Here is a 23523-nt window from a genome sequence, read left to right on the forward strand (position 1 = left end):
TTCTCCAGCACTTTCTGCCTGTGTTTCAATATGGGGAAGGGCTTGGAAACTGAGCTTCAGAAAGAAAACCAACTGCATTTGTACAGAGCCGTTCACAACTGGCCTCACAGCCAATGAATGTTTCTGAAGAGCAGCCACTTTTCGTAAGGCGATGAAGTGCGGCAGGCTGGTTGCACACAGCAAGATCCCACAAATGGTAGTACAATGGCCAGATTATCGGTTGATTGATAGATAGCTCTCCAGGTTCTGTGGGGATTTGCTCGGCGTGTTTTTACTTCAGACGTAGTGCCTCGGGATCTCACCCATCCAGCTGAGAGGTTAGTTTAACATGTCCACATGAGAGATGGTTCTGCGACCAGTATAACATTCCTTCAGTGCTGAGATAGTAGGAACTGCAGATGCTGGAGAATCCAAGATAACAAAGTGTGGAGCTGATGAACACAGCAGGCCAAGCAGCATCTTAGGAGCACAAAAGCTGACGTTTCGGGCCTAGACGCTTCATCAGAAATGCCCATTTGGACAATTTCTGAAGAAGGGTCTAGGCCCGAAACATCAGCTTTTGTGCTCCTCTGATGCTGCTTGGCCTGCTGTGTTCATCCAGCTCCACACTTTTGTTATCTTGGATTCTCCAGCATCTGCAGTTCCCATTGTGTCTGATCACAATTTTAACCTAGCCACATTAACACCATGTCTAAATATTTCTGACCTATATACGTAAGTGATGTACAGAATCTCTTTCTATTACTTTCTGCGTGTTTTTACATTCATTTTAGGAAGTGTGTTGATGTTTTCACTCATTTTTGAGGGATGTTGATACCTCGAAGCTTCGCTTGGTAAGGCTATAGTGTGCCTCTTGAGTATCCGGAATATTGGCGAACCTTCGCTTTCCTGATCCCTAGGTGCCGGTTGCAGCAGCTCCTACTGCGGTTAATTGGTTTCGATACCATCCAAGCACTAGCATTTTCACAGTTTCTGTACGGTGACCCGAGACATAGAAACATGCAAATTAGAAGCAACATTGTGCCTGCTCTGCTACTCAATACGATCACGGTGATCTTAGTACAGCCTCCACTTTTCAATCTATCTCCCTCCCCTCTCTCTAACCTTCCTGGTTTGCCAAGGAGAGGCCTTATGAATATTAAATCACCCCGCCTCCCCAGCTGTCTGGGAAAGAGGGTTCCAAAGACTCATAGCCCTCTTAGAGAAAACATTCTTCCACATCTCAATCTTAGTGGGCTGCTCCTTAGTTTTGTCACTGTCCCCTAGCGCCAGACCCTCTCTGAAATTTTATTTTGCCAACTAACATGCCTGTTCCTTTGTTCCCGCCAATGACTGTTTTACAAGATTTCCAGTAGGTGTTCATCACAACATTCCAATGGGAATTCTTGCACCTCAGGATCAGAAGGGTTAGTGTTTGAGCCTATGATATATTTTGGGAGTTTGTTCACTGTTCCTAGTGTCAGATGAGCTGCTTTCAGCCAGGGAGAAATTGGCAGGCCTGCAATAATTTCTATTTGTGTGTGGCATGTAGCTGCCCCAAATTTACTGCCCAGCCCTTATCCTTGAGAAATTGGAGAAGAGCCACGTTCCTGGAGTCTGGGGGTTTAGGTGTAGCTACAGTGTGAAGGGACTCCCAGATTTGGAGCCAGTGACACTGGTGATATATTTCCAAGTCAGGATGCTGAGTGACCTGGAGGGGAACGTGCAGGTGGCGGTGTTCCCATGTGCCCTCTGTCTGAGCACATGTTGGGAAGGTGTTGCTGAAGGAGCCTCAGCAGGTAGCTACAGTGCACCTTGTAGATGGTACGCACTGCAGCCGCCGAGTATCAGTGGAGAAGGGAGTGAGTATTTAAGGTGGTGGACAAGCCATCCATCCACCGGCATGCCCTGTCCTGGATAGTTAGCCCCGGTTGTGCCTGTCTCATCGTGGGGTACGTGGAACATTCTTTGTTCCCGTCCTGTACCGGCCCCCACTCACAACTTGTTCTCCAATTTATTGATGATATGATCAGTGCTGCTTCCCTCTCTCGTCCAGAATTGGAAAAGTTCATCAATTTCGCCTCCAATTTCCACCCCACCCTCACTTCCACCTGGTCTATCTCTGACTCCTCTCTTCCCTTTCTCGACATCTCTGTTTCTATTTCTGGCAATAGACTGGCCACTAACATCCATTACAAACCCACTGACTTCCACAGCTACCTGGACAACACATCCTCACACCCTGTTTCCAGTAAAGACTCCATCCCATTCTCTCAGTTCCTGCATCTCTGTCACATATGTTCCAATCAGTCCAACATCAACAAGGGAGCCTCCGAAACATCTATCCTCTTCCTCAACTAAGGATTCCCTAGCACCATTGTTGACAGGGGCCTCAGCCTTGTCTGACACATCTCCCGCACTTCTGCCCTCACACCCTCTCTTCCCTCCTGCAACAGCGATAGGATCCCCCTTATTCTCACCTACCATCCCATCAGCATCCACATCCAGAAGATCATCAGATGCCATTTCCACACCTCCAGCGAGGTGCCACTGTCAGATATATATTCCCATCCGCTCCCTTCTCCACCTTCTGCAAAGACCATCCCCTCCAGGACACTCTGGTCCACTCTTCCTTCACTCCCTACATCCCGACCACCACAGCCCTACAGCACCGACCCCTGTGACTGGTGAAGGTGCAACACCTGCCCATTTACCTCTTCCCTCCCGCCCGTACCCAAGGGCCCAAACATACCTTCAAGGTGAAGCAACACTTCACCTGCACTTCCCAGAATCTAGTCTACCGCATTCACTGTGCAAAATGTGGTCTCCTCTACATTGGGGAAACGATGCATAGACTGGGTGACTGCTTCACAGAACATCTACGTTCTGTTCACAAAAAGGACCATGAGCTTTCTGTTGCCTGCCACTGTAACACACCACTCTCTTCCCTGGCCAACACCTTTGTCTCAGGCTTGCTGCAGTGTTCCAGTGAAGCTCAATGCAAGCTGGAAGAAGAGCACTTCATTTTCCACTTTGGGGCCCTGCAGCCCATCAGACTCAATATCAAGTTCAATAATTTTCGGGCCTGAACTCTTCCATGTCCTAGCCCACTACCCCAGAAACCATACCTTGTTATTGCATAGCCTGCCATTACGCACTAGCAATTGTTAACCACAAACAGTCCCCATTAACAGTTCTTCACCATCCTAGCCAGATCATTAACAACTCCTTTGTCTATCCAACTGCTCTTCTTTCACTGTGGGCTCAATCCTTTATCCTAGCATTTACTCCTTACCCACCCCCTTTCCTGTCTTCCGCATATAAATCAACCTTTCCCCAGCTACCATCAGTTCTGAGGAAGGGTCACTGGACCTCAACTCTGATTTTTTCCTTCACAGATGCTGCCAGACCTGCTGAGCTTTTCCAGCAACTACTCTTTTTGTTCCTGATTTACAACATCCGCAGTTCTTTCGGTTTTTATTAAGACAATCTGGGAGTTCCACAAATGGAAACCTTGGATAAATCATGAAATCCACTCCCTGCTGAAGACCAGACGTGCAGCATTCTAGTCAACAGTGTCCAACCCATCTCCCTGCACTTCTGTCCTCACCCCTTCTCTTCCCTCCCGCAATAGCAATAGGGTTCCTTCCCCTTACCTACGATCTCACCAGTATCCACATCCAGAAGATCACCAGATGCCATTTCCACCACCTCCAACGAGATGCCACCAGCAGACATATTCCCTTCCCTTGTCCGCCCTCTACAGGGACCATGACCTCCGGGAAACCTTGGTCCACTCTTCCTTCACTCCCAACATGCACCCCCACAGCCCCAATGCACCTTCCCCTGCACTGGCAAAGGTGTAACATGTCCATTTACATCCTAGCCCCACACTATTCAAGGGCTCAAGCATACTTTTCCAGGTGATGCAACACTTTACCTGCACTTTAAAGCATAGAACGGGTGACTGCTTCGCAGAACATCTATGTTCTATTCACAAAAAAGGCCCTGAGCTTTCTGTTGCCTGCCACTGTAACACACCACTCTCTTCCCTGGCCAACACCTTTGTCTCAGGCTTGCTGCAGTGTTCCAGTGAAGCTCAATGCAAGCTGGAAGAAGAGCACTTCATTTTCCACTTCGGGGCCCTGCAGCCCTTCAGATTCAATATCAAGTTCAATAATTTTAGGGCCTGAACTCTCCCACGTCCCAGCCCCCCACTCCACACACCTGAGCTTTCTCAGCAATCTCTATTTCTGTTTCTGACATCTGCACCTGCAGTGCTTTTGGTTTTTATTTTGTCCTGGGTAGGGTCAAGCTTCTTGAGAGTTGTTAGGGCTGCACCCATCCAGGTAAGTGGGGACTATTCCATCACTCCTGACTTATGCCTTGTGGATAGATTTTGTTGAGCCCATTGATGAGTTACTTACTGCAGTGTTCCTAGCATCTGACCTGCTCTGGTAGCCAATATATTTATATGACTAGTCCAGTTCAGTTTCTGGTCAATGATAAAGCCCCCGCCTCATAGTGCTGATAGTTGGGCTTTGCTGTGTATATTGTGTTCCTAACACAGCTTGGTCCCTTTAAGGTTGTAATGTGGTCACACAGACACACAGCATCAAGGGACAGCTCATCGCACACAGAATGCTTGTTGCCTGCATCTGACATTGCTACATAGCTACACACAAGCAAATTGGAGAGAACTGCGACCACACCTTAACAAGTATTTAAAATGGTTGTAACACACTTGGGGGCTCATGCCGGTTGCTATATAAATGTAAGTTCTTACTTACAGTCAATATCTTTGGAAAACAAAGAGCGGGCAGAAAAATCAATTATGAACAAATTGTTGGCCGCTGGTTTTCTGGATGTAAATAGTGAGCAGGAACTGCCAACCTCATCTTAAAGGGGAGATGGTAGAGTAATGGTAATGTCACTGGACCAGGAATCCAGAGAGTCAGGCTAATGTCCGGGGAATGTAGACTCAAATCCCACAGCACCTCGCAGAACTTAAAATTCAGTTGATTACCTGAAAGCTAATTTTAGCAATGGTGCTACGATTAGATTAGGTTCCCTACCATGTGGAAACAGGCCCTTCGGCCCAACAAGTCCACACTGCCCTTTGGAGCATCCCACCTGGACCCATCCCCCATAACCCACACACCCCTGAACACTACGGGCAATTTAGCAGAGCCAATCCACCTAGCCTACGCATCTTTGGACTGTAGGAGGAAACCGGAGCACCCGGAGGAAACCCACGCAGACACGGGGAGAATGTGCAAACTCCACACAGACAGTCGCCTGAGGCTGGAATCGAACCCAGGCCCCTGGTGCTGTGAGGCTGTAGTGCTAGCCACTGAGCCACCGTGCTATGAAGCTACCGTGTTTACTGTATTGATTGTTTAAACATTTGCTTTTCTAGTGTCGTTTAGAAAAGGAAACCTGCTAATCTTATCTGTGACTCCAGACCCACAGCAAAGTGATTGACTCTCAACTGCCCTTGGAAGTGGCCAAACAAGATACAGTTCAAGGGACAATAATCATAGAATCCCTACAGAGTGGAAACAGGCCCTTTGGCCCAAGCCAACCCTTGGGGCATCCCATCCGGACCCATCCTCATATAACCCACCTAAGCTGCACATCATGGGACAATTTAGCATGGCCAATCCACCCTGCCCTGCACATCTTTGGACTGTGGGAGTAAACTGGAGCACTCAGAGGAAACCCACACAGACACAGGGAGAATGTGCAAACTCCACACAGACAGTTGACTGAGGGTGGAATTGAACCCAGGTCCCTGATGCTGTGAGGCTGCAGTGCTAACTGCTGAGCCACAAAGCCACCCTTGCCTCTTAGATCCCAATCAGGATTCACTTAAAATCATTCCATATCTTTCAGTTTCCAGTTTCAATTTCCTTTTCCAGGGTTTCTCTTGCCTTAAAATGTTCTCTGTTTATTTGTTTTCCCTTCCCTTGTCCGCCCTCTACAGGGACCATGACCAGTGCAAAGCAGTGGCCAGAGAGAGGAGGGGGGGACCTGCTTGAGATTTGACTGCCACAGCTCTTTGAACGGATTCGGCATCAAGTCTGTTACCATCCACATGTGATGGTCGCCTACCAAGACGGGACGTCATACAGAGGCGAGGCCTGAAACCCCTGGATTTGCCACCAGTGTCCTGTCCCAGCCCAATAACACCTCCATTTCTCAATGCCCCAAAGCAGCAGTTCACCCACACAGATGGAGGTTAGTCACTGGAGAGGCTTTGTGAATTATCAACCCAGGTGATCTACTTCCAACGACCTCAGGGTCCCTATGGCTATCTGTACTGTGCTTACTGCTACCCTCCCTGCCATCAGCCCAGACGGAGACCACCATATCTTACATTTATGTAGTAGACATTCCCAAGACACAGCACAGGACCATTATCAAACAAAAGGCTTGACATTGAAAGATATCAGAACACATTGGCCAAAAGCTTGATTAAAGAAGATTTAAGAAATATCTTAAAGCAGGAGAGAGAGATAGAGATAGAGAGAGAGAGACAGTGATAGAGAGGAAGAGAGTTATTGGCACTGCACAAGGACCCATGGTCACAACAGATTAAACTCCACATTGCTCTTCCACACACTTGAAATTTCCTAAGCATAGGCTCTGCTCAGTCTCTGGTGTAGGCCTGTTAGCTTTCTGTTTGTCAACTTAACAAAACCCCATCTCACTGAAGGAACTGGCAGACCTGACTGGGACCCACATTATCAAGCTGAATGAAATCCAGCTCACTAGGATCTTTCAAGAGAGAAGAAGGAGGCCATTGAACGTTACGTTATCTCTTTGATAAGTAAACAACCATTCCAAAATCCCAGCTTTTTCCTCATAGCCTTGCAATTTTCTCCATTTCAGGTGTTTGTCCCTTTTGACAGTCATCAGGTCAAAATCCCTGGAAATCCCTCCTGGAGAGCATTTTGGGTAGACGCATGTGTATAAGCAGAACAATCAGCAACAGAAGGAGGCCATTCAGCCCCTCAAGCCTATTTCACCATTCAGTAAACTGATAGCTAATCGAATTACTCCCCATTTCCACCTACCCTTGATAACTTTCTGCCATGCATAATAATCTCTACATGTCTGCTAAATTTCAGAATCTCTGCCACCATCAGTCTTTGAGTCAGAGGTTTCCAAAAACTCATGACACTTCATCAAAAAAAATCCTCATCTCGACCTTAAAAGTCAGTTCCTTATCTTTAAACAGTGGCCCCTTGTTTCAGATTCTCCCACAAGCACAAACATCCCACCCCTTCCATTTAAACTGTGTTAAGATCCCTCAGGATTTTGTGTGTTTCAACAAAGTCACCTCACATTCCCCTGTCGATGCAATCTGAGCCTTCAGTAGACAACCCGTCCATTCCAGGTATTAGTCCAGTTAGCTTCTGCTGAACTGTTTCCAGTTCTGTGTGCTTACATTCTACGGACTGCAGCATTTCGAGCAGGTAGCTCATCATCACCTTCTCAAAAACAATTAGGGGCAGATGCTGACCCACTCAGTGATGCCCACAAATAAAATGAAATGACAAGTTTCTGCTTCCTCTACCCCTTCCGCAATCCATTCCACATGACAACTTAATGTCACAAAAAACTTCTAGTTTCACCACTGTTTCTTTTGTAGTGTTGCTTATCATCTCGTACTGAACCTACATGTGGAGGAGGTTATAAGAATGAGGGGGGTTATCTCACGGAGACCTATAAAATTCTAATAGCGCGGCACAGTGGCTCAGTGGTTAGCACTGTTGCCTCACAGTGGGTTCGAATCCACACTGTCTGCGTGGAGTTTGCACATTCTCCCTATGTCTCCAGCTGCTCTAGTTTCCTCCCACAGTTCAAATATGTGCAGGTTAGGTGGGTTGGCCGTGGGAAATTGTTCCATAGTGTCCAGGGATTTGCAGGCTTAAGTGGGTTAGCTGTGGGAAATGCAGGGGACAGGATAGGATACGGTAGGGTGGTGGGTCTGGGAGGGGGTCTCTTCAGAGGGTTGGTGCAGACTCAATGGGCCAAATGGCTTGTTTCCATACTGTAGCGATTCTATGGACAGGACTAGGCAGGGTAAACACAGGAAGGATGTTCCTGATTACAAGGGAAGTCCAGAGCCAAGGGTCACTACTCAAGTTTACAGGGTAGGCCATTCAGAATGGAGATGAGGAGAAATGTCTTCATCCAGAGAGTGGTGAGCCTGTGGAATTCTCTGCTACAGGAAACAGTTGAGACCGAAACATTGAATGTCCTCAGCAGGAATGAAATATAGATCTTTGGTCTATAGGGTATGGGGAGAAAGCAGGAATAGGTGACTGCGTTGGATGGTTATATTGAATAGCAGAGCAGGCTTGAAGGGCTGAATGGCCTACTGTTCATTTTTTGTGTTTCTATAAATTGGGGACCTTTGCATTTTCTAAATTAGCTGCCTTAATAGACATGAGATTAAAATTTCAGTCTCCCTCCGAATACATAAGGAGTCATTCTGCCAGAACCCCCTCTAGAGCAGGTCAGAACATCAATCTCTGATTCACAGGGTCACTTCCATCAAGCTCAGGCCTCATCCCAAAGCAAATATGATATTATACTGCCATCTGGTGGCCCCTTAGCATGTTTTTTTCTTACCCCAGTCTCAAAACACTACTTTAACATTTAGTTTTACTCTTCTCAACTAATTGCTCCTGTCTGTCATCCCTTGAATTTATTTAGCCCCCTTGTCATAGTAACATGTCCCAAGATGCTTGGGAAGATATTGATTGGTTGCCAGTTCCGCTAGAGGTTACCTATGATAGCTTACCTCGGTATGTACGCATCAGATGTTGCTGCAGAGTGAGGAAGACAGGGGAATGTGAATAATTTCCCTTCTAATTTAAGATCTTTGGGATTCAATGTCATCGTTACCCCAGGTAAGAGCAACTAACTTCAGAATTTATATACTAAAGAACTTGACTTCTTACCACGATTTTCATCACCTGAAGAAAAATAGGACTGGACTTGAGCAAGAACTTGGTCTCTCTCTATCCACAGATGTTGCCAGACTTGCTGAGATTCTCCAGCACTTTCTGTTTGTATTTCAGATTTCCAGCAACCATAGTATTTTGCTATTATCTCCCATTCTCCCCGTCTCTCTCAGGTCCAGGAACACAAAGTTCAACGTTCCATATAACCCAATTAGTGCTTTTTTAGTTAAACAAGTCAACACATAACAACTTATATTGATATAACTCACTCAGAGATAGTAGGAACTGCAGATGCTGGAGTCTGAGATAACAAGGCGTACAGCTGGATGAACACAGCAGGCCAAACAGCATCAGAGGGGCTGGAAGGCTGACGTTTCAGGTCTGGATCCTTCTTCAGAAATGGGGGAGGAGAAGAGGGTTCTGAAATAAATAGAGAGGGGGAGGCGATGAGGGAAGGTGGATAAAGGAGCAGATAGGTGGAGAGAAGACGGACAGGTCAAGGGGGGCAGGGATGGAGCCAGTAAAGGTGAGTGTAGGTAGGGAGTTGGGATGGAGGCCAGTCAGTGAGGAGGGAGTGGTGGGTCAGTGGGAGGGATGACAGACAGGCAAGGAGGCGGGGACAAGCTGGGCTGGTTTTGGGATGTGGTCGGGGGAGGGGAGATTTTGAAGCTTGTGAAGTCCACGTTGAGACGACTGGGCTGCAGGGTTCCCAAGCGGAATATGAGGTGCTGTTCCTCTAGTTTTCGGGCGGCATCATTGTGGCAAAGGAGGAGGCCCAGGATGGACATGTCGTCCAAGGAGTGGGAGGGGGCATTGAAGTTGAAGGGGGAGTTGCATATTTCACACTGTTGGTTACCTGGTGTGGACAGAGAACAGGCGATGTCTTCTGGACTTGCTGCAGGACACTGTTCAGACTGAAATTTCTAGGTCCAGGATGAAGGACATCCTGGACCTAGAAGGCTGACTGTGTTGAGACAAAGCTCCCTTTGGTCACTCTTGCCTGGATTATTCAGGTGATCATGAAGGAAGAGTAGACAGAATTCATCAGTATCAAGAACAGATGTCACTGGAAAAGCTCAATAGGTCTGGCAGCAGCTGTGAAGGCAAGAACCAGAGTTAATACTTAGGGTCTGGTGACCCTTCCTCAGAACTGATGGTAGATGGGAAAATGTCAGTTTATGTGCAGAAAATAGGTAGGGCGATGGGATGGGGAGTAAACAATAGGATACAGCCCAAAGCAAGAGAAGAGTTGGATAGACGAAGGAGTTGACCCAAAACGTTAACTCTGATTTTTTCCTTCACAGATGCTGCCAAATCTACTGAGCTTTTCAGCAACTGCTGTTTTTGTTCCTGATTTGCAGCATCTGCAGTTCTTTCGGTTTTTATTTAGTATTCATCAGTCTGTTTGGTTATCACTGCCTCATTGAAATGCATTGTAGACCCTTTTATTATTCATTGACCTGATGGATTGCTGGCAGGGCCAGCATTTATTGCCCATCACTAATTGCCTGGAGAAGGTGGTGAAGCTGCCTTCTTGAACCACTGTTGTACATGTAACTTCATTTCATTTTGTCGCTTATCGAGTATATGGTTTAATTGGCTTTCTCTGCTGGTTATTGTATTCATAGGAAGGGGGAACAAATAGCTAGCTCAGCCAGCTGATTTGCAATGCAAAGGGATGCTAACAGTGTGAGTTCAATTCATACGCCAGCTGAAGTTACCATGAAAGAGTCTTCTTTTCAACCTTTCCCCTCACCTAAAGTGTGGAGATCATCAGGTTGCACCACCTCCAGTCAACTCTCCATAATGAGAGAGCAGTACGGTTATTGCACCTTATTGTAATATTTATTGCATCTGTAGTATCTTAATAGAAGGGACAACTGGGGAGGACAATGCAAAACTGAACCTTCAATACATCATGTCACCAGTTCAATGCAGCATTGTAGGGCTGAAAGTGGCAAGGACACATACTTTTTAAGTCAACCTGCTCAGAGATTTTATTCCACTCTTCTGGACTCAGGACTTCCAGCTCAGAGGTAGGAAAACTACCACTAAGGATCAGCTAGCTCAGTTGGCTGCACAGCTGGTTTAAAACATAGATTGACACCAAGAGCATGGGTTCAATTCCCATTCCAGCTGAGGTTACCACAAAACAAAGCTCTCCTTCTCAACCTCTCCCCTCACATGGGGTGGCACAGTGATTGGCTCAGCACCAGGGAAATGGGTTTGATCCCAGCCTTGGGTGACTCTCTGTGTGGAGTTTGCACATGATAGATTCCCAGTAGTGTGGAAACAGGCCATTTGGCCCAACAGATCCACACCGAGCATCCCAGCCAGCCCCTATCCCTATCCCTGCATTTTCCCATGGCTAATGCACCTAACCTACACATCCCTGGACACAATTTAACACGGTCAATCCACCTATCCTGCATATTCCTTGGACTGTGGGAGGAAACCCACGCAGACACGGGGAGAATGTGCAAACTCCATATAGACAGTCACCTGAAGTTAGAATCGAACCCAGGTCCCTGGCGCTGTGAGGCTGCAGCGCTAACCACTGAGCCACCGTGCCACGCATTCGCCTTGTATCTCCTCCAGGTGCTCCAGTTTCCTCCCAAAGTCCACGGACGTGCAGGTTAGGTGGATTGGTCACGCTAAATTGTCCCCTAGTGTCCAGGCTAAGTGGACTAACCAGGGTTACAGGGAGAGGGTAGGGCGGTGTATATGGGTGGGATGCTCTTCAGAGGGTCAGTGAGGACTCGATGGGCCAAATGGCCTGTTTCCACACAGGCGGTATTCAATGAGGCATAATGACTTTACCTTTCTTAAGCACCACACCACAGAGCTGAGGGTCGGTGCATATTGTAAACACAGGAAGTGACGCTGTAAATAGTTACATTTTCCTGTGCTTTATTGATAATTTGGAGATTCTGGCCCCTTAGTTAAATTGCTCTTGACTGCTGACAGATACAGCCGTCCTGATTGGCAACTGAAAACTCTATTTGGTTACGGTGACAAGGTCTTACACGTGTTTTCGTTTAAAGGTTGTGCCACTAACCCAATCATTATAAAAGTGCCTCACATTTTATTATCTTGGAATCTCCAGCATCTGCAGTTCCCATTATCTCTGATACCATTATAAAAGTGCACGACGATCGGTTGGAGTTGATACCAAGCTCCCCCTTCTCTCTCTCTCTCTTTGCATAGAATAGAGTTGAGCAAGATTCCAGACTCACAAGTCAAACCGTTCCTGCATCCACCGCCAACTGAAACACTTCATCTCGGAAGGAACAAGAGGTGCCGGCCGGGGAATGGCTGTTGTGCACCGGACTTACGGAGCTCATCGCTTCAAACACCGAAAAACGTTTGGTAAGTGTTCCTCTGTTGTTTTATCTAAATCTCTCTAGAAATGGCTCAAGCGTAATTATTCTAACTTCCTAACAGCTGCCAGGAAAGAGGAGTCTGCGTTCATTCGCTCCAAATACCCCCAGAAAATACCGGTAGGCGCTTTTCGCTCTCTCGCTCTCTCTCTCTCTCTCTCTGCCCTGTTAGTTTCCGGGGCTCGCTCGCTCCCTGGTGGTAACATTCGTGTTCCCTGCAGGTTATTGTGGAACGGTATCCTGGCGAGAAGCATCTGAAATCGTTGGATAGAACCAAATTCCTCGTTCCTCAAGATGTAATAGTGAGCCACTTCATTACTATTATCAGGTATCGTTGCTATTCACGTCGATCAGTCCCACTTAATTTTGTTTGAAGAGCATTGTGATTCTCGTCACTTTTTTTTTTAAAACTGATGACCAGCAGTAACTTTTTTGCCTACGTGCCCCAAAAGGATGCAGTTAAGTGGTCATTTAACTTGGAGCCAAAGTGTTCCTAAACACTCAATGGGCCACTCCATTTGCTGCGCATCCTTGATCGCTATTTCCCTCTCTTTTCTACCCCCCCCCCCCCCCCCCACCAAAACATCCAACTCAACTTGCTATTATTCCCACTGAGCATTCCTTGTTTGCTTGGGTCAGTGTGGCCACTAGCTTTGCTGGGCTTCCTCCAATTTAAGGAAACATTAAGTTGTACTAATGACCCTTTCTCAATGTGAAAATTTTAAGGATGAACGCCACACTTGGTATATCTCATCCCAAAAGACTGTGAACAAATCAAGAGAAAGCTGAAGTGGGGTGATCTGAGGCCTTGAGATTTGAACTGGATATTTCTACTGGTTTTGTTTCCTTTTTGGTTATTATGTCTTGTGTGACTAGATTTAAAATTCTATCAGAACTCTTAAGCACTGACTTCTCCCAGTGATTAGCCTATAGTAATTGCTATTGTGGTGCTCTTTTGAGTTAGTAATGCAGTATGGAGCCAGACCCTTCAGACAACTTATCCATAGTGACCTGGTTTTGTAAATGTGGTTAGTTCCACTTGCCCTCATTTGGTCCATAATCCCTCTTGAACACTTCCTATCCACGTACCTGCCTGAAGATTTTTAACTGTACTCTGCTCTACCACTCCCTCTGGCAGCTTGTTCCATATACACACACCACCCTCTGAAATTTGCCCCTTGGGTCCCTCTCTTAAATCTTTTCCCCTCAAATCTATGCCCTCTAGTTTGGGAAAAACCTTGGCTAGTGATCTATCCATGCCTTTCATTTATACTTTAAGCCTCTTAAGGTCACCCTCCTCCTCTGATCCCCCACAGGAGGGGGTGAAAAAGCTCTGGTTTCTCTGAAATTCCAGTCTCATTAACATCTCAATCTCTTGCACTCTTTCCAGTTTAATAACATAACTTCTAAAACTTTGGTGACCAGAATTGAATGCAGTACTCAATATGGCTTTTTTGAGAAATCTAACACTGCCCACCAGCCCAAACTCCTGCTCTGACTGAAGGCAAGTGTGCCAAATGTCTCTACCAGCCTATCTACTTTTGCTGTCACTTGCAAATAACACTAACTGCACCCCATTCTGACTATGCTTCCTCCCTGCCCCCAGGGCTGTACCACTGACCAAGTGCTGGCCTAGTTTCAGAGATAATGGGAACTGCAGATGCTGGAGATTCCAAGATAATAAAATGTGAGGCTGGATGAACACAGCAGGCCAAGCAGCATCTCAGGAGCACAAAAGCTGACGTTTCGGGCCTAGACCCTTCATCAGACCCTTCTCTGATGAAGGGTCTAGGCCCGAAACGTCAGCTTTTGTGCTCCTGAGATGCTGCTTGGCCTGCTGTGTTCATCCAGCCTCACATTTTATTATTATGCTGGCCTAGTTTGTCTTGTCAAAATGCAACATTTTGCACTTATCTCCATCTGCCATTACTTTGACCCATGGCCCAGTTGACAAAATACTGACTGTTTTGGTGTCCTCTGCAAACTTGAATAACCATACCTCCTATAATTCTTATCCAAGTTTGTTTTATATTAAAATAAACAGTGGACCTGGCACTGATCCTTGCAGCACATTGCTGGTCACAGGCTTGGAGTCTGAACATAACCAATTTTTGTATCCAATTGGCTAGCTCTTCTGCATCCCAGATGCTCTAACCCTGCTAACCAGTCTGCTGTGTGGGATCTTTGTCAAAGGCCTTGAAGTTGCTGCAGATAACATTTTACTGCTCTGCTGTCACCTCTCCTTGCAAAAATGCAATCCAGTTACTGAGACATGATTTGTCATGTACAAAGCCATGCTGACTATCCCTAATCAGGTCTTGCCTTTCCAAAGGCCTGTGGATTCTGTCTCCTAATCCCCTTCAATGTATCCACCTCTATCAGGATCACTGGTCTAAGGTTCCCTGGCTCTTCCTTGCAGCCCTTTTAAAAACATTAGCCACCCTCCAGTCTTCTGGCACCCCACTCATGGCTATTGATGGCTTGAATAACTGTTGGGGTCTCTGAAACTTCTGCCTAGCTTCCCACAATGTCCTGGGATATTCCTGAGCAGGTCCTAGGGATTTACTAACTCTTAAGCATTTTTTAAAACCTTCTGCACTATCTCTTCTGAAACATGGATTCTCTTCAAGGCATCACTGTTTGCTGTGTTTGTATATTGTTCTCTACAGTAAGTATTGACACAAAATATACTTATTGTTACCATCTCTAATGGTTTTCTTAAGGGTTCCTATTCTCTCCCTGTCCCACTTTTTTTTGAGTGGGGAATTTTTTGATTCTCTTGAACCTTTATTTGCCAAAGCTTTCTCCTCTTGTTCCCTGTGCACTTCCCCTTCCTGCCACACCCCCCCCCCCCCCCACAACTTCTGACTTCCCTCTGAAATGTACTTGTACACCCTCCCCATACTCCTTGGGATTCACTTCTTCCTATCTGCCTATAACCTGACATATGCCTCCTTGTCTTGATCAGAGCATCTATCTCTGGTCATCCAGTGTTCCCTACACTTGCCAGCCTTGCCCTTCTCATTAACAAGAGCATGCTGTCACTGCTTTACAAAAGGTGTCTCTCTTTTGAAAGCCTCCCACCTCAGATGTCACATTGGCTGTGAACAGACTCCCGACCAACTTTTGAAGGTTCCTGCCTAATACCATCAAATTTAGCCTTTCCCCAGTTTAGAACTTGAGGATCAAATCTAGCCCCTGCCATCACCTTTTTTGAATTAATAAAGGTCCCAAGTGCTTCTCCTACCCCCCCCCCCCCCCCCCCCAGCATCAGTCACTTGCCCTGCTTTACTTCCCAAGAGAGGATCAAGTTTGTTTTGCCCCTTTATCTCATGGAGATTGTGCAGAGGATTCTAAGAACAAGACTTTGGACTAAATGGCTTATTCTGAGGGCCTATAACATAGACATCTGACAACATGGAATTTTAAACAAGGTTGTCCTTCCTTAGGAACCGGCTAGCTCTAACACCTAATCAAGCATTTTACCTTGTGGTGAAGAACAAGAGCCTCTCCAATATGTATACAACAATTGCTGAACTGGACCAAGAATACAAGGATTCTGATGGCTTCTTGTACATTTCCTATGCGTCCCAAGAAATGTTTGGTGCAAATTGGCCAGGACACTAATGAAGTCATCTGGGAACCTGAATCTGCTGTCAACTGAGTTGTGTGTATTGCAGTGTTATGCAAAGCAATTCCTGAAGGTGATGCACACTAAGTTTATTTCCTGACTTTAAGGGAAAGATCCTCCTTCTAAACTAGATAATGCAACTCTTTGCACTTGATTCACCAAACTTTGTTTTGTTTGTTTACTGTCCATGTACATCTTGGGTGAAATGGCACTTTGAAATTGTTAAACTATATAGGCAACAGATATTTGAGCAAAAATCCCTCTTTTTAATGATGGCCCATTCTCTCAAGCTTGCCAGAGGCAACTTAGTAGATGAGATTTTTTCTCTCCTTCCTTCCCACCACTGCACCAATACTGGCCAGACTGGTACAACTATTTCCTGCTTTACTGCTTTGTTACACATTCCTGTCCCACTTTAATGGCTTAACAAATCTAGCTCACGTTAATGTAGATTCCATTGGGGAGTGGTGATCTAATCTTGAAGCATTGTATACAGCCAGTACTCTGCACTTCAGTCCTGATTATCTCCAGTAACTTTGGTGTGGAGAAAGTTAGTGGAGCCTTTCTGCCCTTGTTTCAATGTAGAGCTTTTGTTGTATAGTAACGTGCTACATTTGGATTTGACATGAGCAACATACACCTATTTTATTCTGGTATTTTAAAATTTTGTACTACCTTGGACATCACAACTTCCACAGTGCCACCTAATCCATGTTGGAATGATAAATCCTAATTGTATTAGTGCATTTTAGAACAAATCAAATGGGAAAAGCATATGCATAAACTAATGAATTTTTGTAAGCCAATATTTGGTCATAAACCTTCTTGAAACTTTTTTGTCTCTTCAATTACTTTTTTCCAAACAGGCTTGTACAGAAATTGTGCCAATCTAGAGTACTCCTAACATCCTGAACCTGTTTCTGGTAGGTAGTGGCATGGTCTATCAAAGATAAACTTATCCTCCTCAGGATGATTTTTAATTCTGATTGGTAAGTAGAGAAAATAACAATGGAGCAGTCCATGTTGTGATCGTAATCTGGGTCCCCAATCAGAAAAATTTCAAACTGAATGAACAATGTCATAGAATCCTAACCCTATAATGCCAAAAGAGGCCATGCAGCCCATCAAGTCTGCACTGACCTTCAGAGCGTTCCACCCAGCCCCTTGCCCTGGTATCCCTGTAATACCACACTCGGCATAGCTAATCCATCCTAACGACAAATCTTTGGACTGTTTGAGGAAATCCACAGACATGGAGAATGTGCAAACCCCAGGCCCTTCAAGGGCTAAACTACAGTACTACCCTAAATGTTTCATGGGACCCAATGCTGCTCCATAAAAGCATTATGAAATATCAAGCCACTTGGCTCCATAAACACCTCCTTTAAGGAGGGTTTTTCATCCAGCACCAGTGGATGACTTTGTCCTCTTAAATTGTGGAATGAGGGTGTCACTGGCTGAGCCAGTGTTTAATTGCTCATCCCTAATTAACCAGCAGGTGGTGAGAATTAACCACATTGCTATGGGTCTGGAGTTGCATGTAGTCCAGACCAATTAAGAATGGTAGTTTCAGTGATAAGGATTCTAATGAACTAGAGGGGTTTTCCAACAATTGACCATGTATTAATGGTCACTAGATTCTCATTCAAGAATGTTAAATTTATCAGCTGGAGTCCCTAGAACATTTCTTCTATCTCTAGAGTTAATCTAGCAATAATACCACAAGGCCATTTTTCTCCAAGTCAGGATGGTGACCTTGAAGGATAACTTGCAATGGAAGACACAAAATACAGATGATATTGCAGTATTCCTCTGGATCTAGCTAGAATTGTTTTCAACTTATTGCAAGTAGTTCTAGTTCAATGAAAACATGAATTTTTGTCCAAGCTGCCTCAGTGAAATAAGAAATATACTTGTGAAGAAACTTGCCTTTAACAGCATTTGAGAACACTAGCAGGATTAATCTGCTTCTTGATACCCCAGTTCTAGTCTCTTCTGTAACATCCATTCAGTTAGCATCTGACTGACAAGCTTGACAACTCCTGAAGGGCAGTTTTCTGTTTTGATAAATCTGCCTTCGGGATAACCAAACAGAACTTCAGCATTCCTGTAACTCAGTGTCCTCTTTGAATGGAATAAGAAACCAAATTCACTTTCCTCAGCTGTCTTTCTTTTTTTGCCTACAAGGTTTGGCTATGCTTTCTGCAGAAAGCATGAGTAAATATCTTAGTTTTTCTCTCTACAGGATCAGGCTTACAACATAGAAACAGGCCCTTTAGCCTAATTTGTCTATGCTGCCCAGTTTTCACAATTTTTAATCTCATTCAATTGAGTCCAAGTCACATCACATGGAAACAGACTGGTCTGACCATAATCCCATACTAAACCAGTCCCACCTGCCTACTCCTGGCCATGTCTCCAAATATTTCCTATCCTTGGACTTATGAAAATGTCTTTTAAATATTAATTACACTGCATCCACACCTTTGGAAGTTCAGTCCACACACTAACCACCCTCCCCTTCTCTCTTTAGAAAGAAAATGCCCCTTGTCTTGACAAGATCTTGTTCCTGTCTCCTTTTTCAATGTGCCCTCTAGTTTCCAACCTCTACTGAGGTTGGAAAAATGTTGGCTTTCTACCTTGTGAATGCTGCTTGTGATTTTATAGATGACAAGGGTCACCCCTTAGATTCCTATGCTTCATATGACAGCTTGTCAATGGCAAAGACAAGATGCACTGCCCTCTTCAACCCCTCAACACTTCAGGTATCAATTTGGAAATTGATACCTTCCAATCATTCAAAGATGTGTTCAAGATGTGCTTCCAGGTGAAGCAACACTTCACCTGCACTTCCCAGAATCTAGTCTACTACATTCACTGCTCACAATGTAGTCTCTTCTACATTTAGGGAAACTAAGCAGAGACCTGGTGACTGCTTTGCAGAACATCTACGTTCTACCTGCAAAAAAGACCCTGAACTACCTGTTGCCTGCCACTTCAATGCACCACCCTGCTCCCTAGCCAACATCTGTTTCTGGCTTGCTACGCTTCTAGTGAAGCATAATGCAAGCTGGAAGAACATCACATTTCCTTCTTGGACTCTCTCCAGACTCCATATTGAGTTCCCTAATTTTAGGGCCTAAACTCTTTCCCATGTCCCAGCCCCCCACCCCCAACCAGGCTTGGTTACTGTTATAGCCTGCCATTACACACCCCCTATTGTTGCTCACTAACAGTCCCCATTAACAACTATTCACCCTCCCAGCCTGATCATGAACAACTCCTTTTCTGTCCAACTGTCTATCATTTACTCCCTACCACACCCACCTCCCTATTTTCTGCATTATAAACTGACGTTTTCTGAACTGCATCAGTTCTGAGGAAGGGTCACCAGACCCAAAACACTGTTTTTTGCCTTCACAGATGCTTTCAGATCTGCTGAGCTTTTCCAGCAACTTTTTTTGTTCCTGATTTACAGCATCCAGTTTGTTTGGTCTCTTCATACTAACCAGCTGATCTTGTAGGATCACTGGTTATGAATAAATGATTTTCATGGGTTTGGGCTGTAAATAAGCTGCTTTAAAATGCCAAAATATCCACAACCATTGGTCTAGTTTCTCAAATCCTCTAACTCATCCTCTTTTTAAACTTAACATTTGGATTTAATTTAGCAGAGTTCTTTAATGTTCAGTATTTTTTGTTAATTGCAGGACCTAATCAAGAATTTTGATCTTGGCAATTAATCTGTGATACAGGATGGGTGGCTCAGGGCTGCGCTGCTGCCTCAGCCAGGGACCAGGGTTCGATTCCACCCTCAGGTGATTGGCTGTGTGGAGTTTGCAGACTCTCCCTCTGTCTGCGTGAGTTTCCTTCAAGTTCCAAAGATGTGCAGGTTAGGGGTATTGGCCATGCTATATTAACATAGCATCCAGGGATGTGCAGGCTACGTAGATTACCCTAGCCTTGTACACAGCTACAAGTTGGGTCTGGATGGGCTGATCTTCAGATGGGTCAGTGTGGACTTGATGGGCCAAATAGCTTCTTTCCCCCCACCCCAGTAATCAGCTTCCTTTGTGTGGAAGCAGGCTGAGTCTTCAATTTGAATTGACATGAGCTTGAAGTTGTTCTGATCAAGATTTCCAAAAATCCTTGCCATAAGGAAAATCAGAGAGAGAAACACTGCATACTAAAACTTCATGATTTTTGCCAAAAGTGAGGGTTTTTATCTTATTTAAAGGAGACTGATTGTTGGACTCCTTCCATTTTGGTTGTCCCATTGTGTAAACTCCAGCTTAGAGTTTAAGTGAGAGGGGTTTGGCCAGTTGTGGGATCAAGAGGATAACTGAAATCATAAACAAGTATTTTGTCATGTCAAGTAAGACAACACCTTCTGTACAACAGAAATACTAGTCAAGATCACACATTCAATTTTCAGGTGGAACTTCAGCTGATCATGTGGATGGTAAGCTGACCATCTAACTATGAAATAGTTTAAACTTATCCTGGCCAGGAAGAAAACACTGAACTCACTTTAGAAGTTACCAATTTTAGAGGGAAAGAATTAAATCAACCAACCAGGTCACTCACCTATCCTAGATTAAAGTACTCTTCAATCACAAAACTGGATTGTCCTCAATGGAAACATGCAGTTAGAATAAAAACACTGAACAGGTTACTGAAAAACAGGTTTTATTAAAATTGATGTGCCTCTTGCATTGGCCAAAACATGCCAAAATTCTGAGGAGCACAGTTATCTCAGTTATAACTTCCTTGCAGGAAGCAATGCAGTGATTTTTCTTTTTCTTTTTTCTTTTCCCCCATTCTCCTCTCCACCCCCCCCCCACCCCCCACCCAGTAGCATAGGTGCCAACTACAACATAATACAAAAACAATTTATAACTAATGAAAAATATTCAGTAGTATACACATCCCCATTAATTTGTACTGTAACAGTGTTAACACTCTATTCCAAACAGCACCTGTGATACTTGTAAAACTGACAGAGCATATTGTCCCATTACATCCATGCCAACTGTGCCAATTATTCAGTTCACATGATCCACATAACAAAGAAATACTTGTCATTTAGGTATCTTCTCCTTTAAGGCAAAATACACATGGAAACTTGACCAGAGGTGAATGTATGTAGCGTACTGCAGAAACTCAGTTAGTTGACTTGTAATACAAATGTAATGGGTTATTAAACCCAAATACTTTACAGCCGGTAATTCTCTTTTATTAGAATGTGCAGATTAACTCCTGGTGTAAGTCAGTCGGGTATGCATAGTCAAAATGGCAGCAGAATATGGAGTCCTTCAATAAAAGAGTACATTGTACCATTTGGTCCATTACCTAGAGTGGTAACATGCATTAATCAAAGCTTCATCCAATACAACATCCTTTTCAATCAAGATCAGTGGATTTTTGGTTCCAACCCACTAATTAATCAAAACAGAATTTAAGGCACAGAAACAATGTAGTCATATATCAACCTTCTAAAACACCAGCCCAGCATCAGGGAGGGGTAACACCCAGAACAGTCAGAACTACTTCCACCCCCAAAAACAACTCCAGGTTAATACTGTATTTTTGTATTTAAGCACTGATTTCTTTTTAAATTGAGGTCAGTGACAAATAGAAAGGTCTGATTTGCCCCTCCATCCACACGCTAATCCTGCACAAAAGCAAGTAGGATGTTCTTGGAAGCAACAGTGATACTTTGTTCTGCAGTAACAAAGACATGGGAATCATACAGTTCAATTATTTGCTATGGGGTCAAAGGACCATGCAGTGGAAAGATTGCTCAATTAGCCACCTTTATCCTAAACTTTTGTTGAGTTTAAAGGATCTGGCCAAAAAGGTGATAACGTAATGGGGAGTGAAAAGGCATGGGTTACTAATTTTTAAGTTAGTCTTTCAAAGATGTTTAATTTCAACATGTTAAGTTCAAAATAGGAAAGCCACAGTTGAGTAATGAGGTGTTTTATACTGTAGTATCACTTACAGCATCAGATTGCCTTGTTTTCCAGTCAAACCATTGTAAACATTTTAAAATCCAAATAGATAAGCTATTTTCCAATAACTTAATTTAAAAATTGTATTCAGTGATCTTTACAGTGACTATCTTCAATTTCTCTATTGAAAACATTACATTCTTCAAACATAATTCATTTAAAAGGGCAACAAGCAGACTTTATAGTTATCTTACATTAAGAGTGGCCCAAGTTCATACATTAATTGTTTTTGTTGCCAAAATTCTTGTGTGCAGCAAGATAATTTCTAAGGTGCAGAATTCCAGTTTGATCTTGTCTCATCCGATAAGACTATTAGAGTTAGGTTATACTATCTTCATTTGCTCTTGTGGGCACTGATTATTTCTGACAAATAGGTTCAATGGAGACTAGCTGCCTAAGAATGTTGTATACATGAGCTCAAAAGGAAAGTTCTAGACAAACAAAAAAAGCTTGACAATCAAGCTCAGTGTTCCCATCCATTCTACTAATACCTGTCATTATACTGCTGTGACCTATATGAATTTAATAATAAAACAAACCGCATTCAATGATAAAAGTATTACCTTTGTTTCAAAATAATCTTAAATTTTGTTCTTTACTTAGGGAAAAGTTCATTGACAGTACCAATCATTTAGTGCAGTTTACACTATACATTCAGACAATTAACATTATAGTATTAAACTATTGCTATATAGTAACTGATGTTTACCCCTTCAGTCTTAAAATTAGAGCTAAGTGTAAATACGAAACAGATTTCCTCCCCTCCCCGCTCTTCTTTCCCCCCCCCCCCCCCCCGAAAAAAAAAAATGCACGACGGGGTGTGGACATAGATCAGTTCAAGAGTGAGGTGGACTAACAGGAATCTTTAAGATGATGAGTTGAAGTACATATCATTGACTGAGGTATTACTGGTACAGCCAGCATTTATTGCCCATTCCTAACTGCCCAAAGGGATATGAACCCTTGACCCCATACATTAGGCTGTGATTCTGGATTACTGGTCCAGTGACATTACCATGCTACCACCTACTTCATGAATTGATCTAAATAGCTAGTGGAAAAGGATCAAGGGACAGAATGATACATCCTAATTGTCATGTTCCTATCATTGACAGGCTGTATTAAATAGTGGAAGAGATAATCAGTTTTTACTCAGTTTTTACTGAATAACCAATGATCAAGACTTACTTTAATGGCTTGTTTTTAGACTAAAAACTGTTCAATGGAATTCTGTGAGATTGATGTCATGATTTACTTTTTTCAAAGAGTTTTCATATCAAAGTTATGTTGAGAAGAGGGAAACAAAATGGGCTATACACATACTCTGATGCTGAGCTTCTCAAAAGGTTTCCCATAAGCCTTTGTTGGGATTCAGCATGGACCAAGCCCGCTTGGCAAAATATAAAACAAGTTCTTATTTAATACCTAAGATTTTACATAAATATTATTCAAAGTTTCAAACTGCAGTAAAAATACAACTAAACAAATATATAAAGCAGCATTTTCAAGTGAAAAGACCTTTGACAGATGATTTACATAGT

General features: G+C 44.0%; 2 protein-coding genes across 2 annotated transcripts in view; one reads left to right on the plus strand and one right to left on the minus strand.

The window, feature by feature from the left end:
* LOC125454726 (dapper homolog 2-like) overlaps window positions 1-12476 on the minus strand; it is a 31420-nt gene extending 18944 nt beyond the window's left edge. Inside the window, exon 1 of the mRNA XM_048535836.2 lies at window positions 12194-12476. The gene's annotated coding sequence lies outside the window, so the exon portion shown is untranslated. The remainder of the gene's footprint in view (window positions 1-12193) is intronic.
* LOC125455199 (microtubule-associated proteins 1A/1B light chain 3A-like) lies at window positions 8725-16726 on the plus strand. Its single transcript, XM_059648855.1, has 5 exons — window positions 8725-8798; window positions 11925-12001; window positions 12229-12326; window positions 12559-12665; window positions 15787-16726. Exons 1-5 carry the CDS (start codon window positions 8725-8727, stop codon window positions 15962-15964), a joined length of 534 nt encoding a protein of 177 aa, XP_059504838.1. The 3' UTR covers window positions 15965-16726.
* Window positions 16727-23523: the final 6797 nt, after the last annotated feature.

The sequence above is a fragment of the Stegostoma tigrinum genome, chromosome 9 (assembly GCF_030684315.1).
Source record: "Stegostoma tigrinum isolate sSteTig4 chromosome 9, sSteTig4.hap1, whole genome shotgun sequence".
In the NCBI taxonomy this organism is placed as follows: domain Eukaryota; kingdom Metazoa; phylum Chordata; class Chondrichthyes; order Orectolobiformes; family Stegostomatidae; genus Stegostoma; species Stegostoma tigrinum.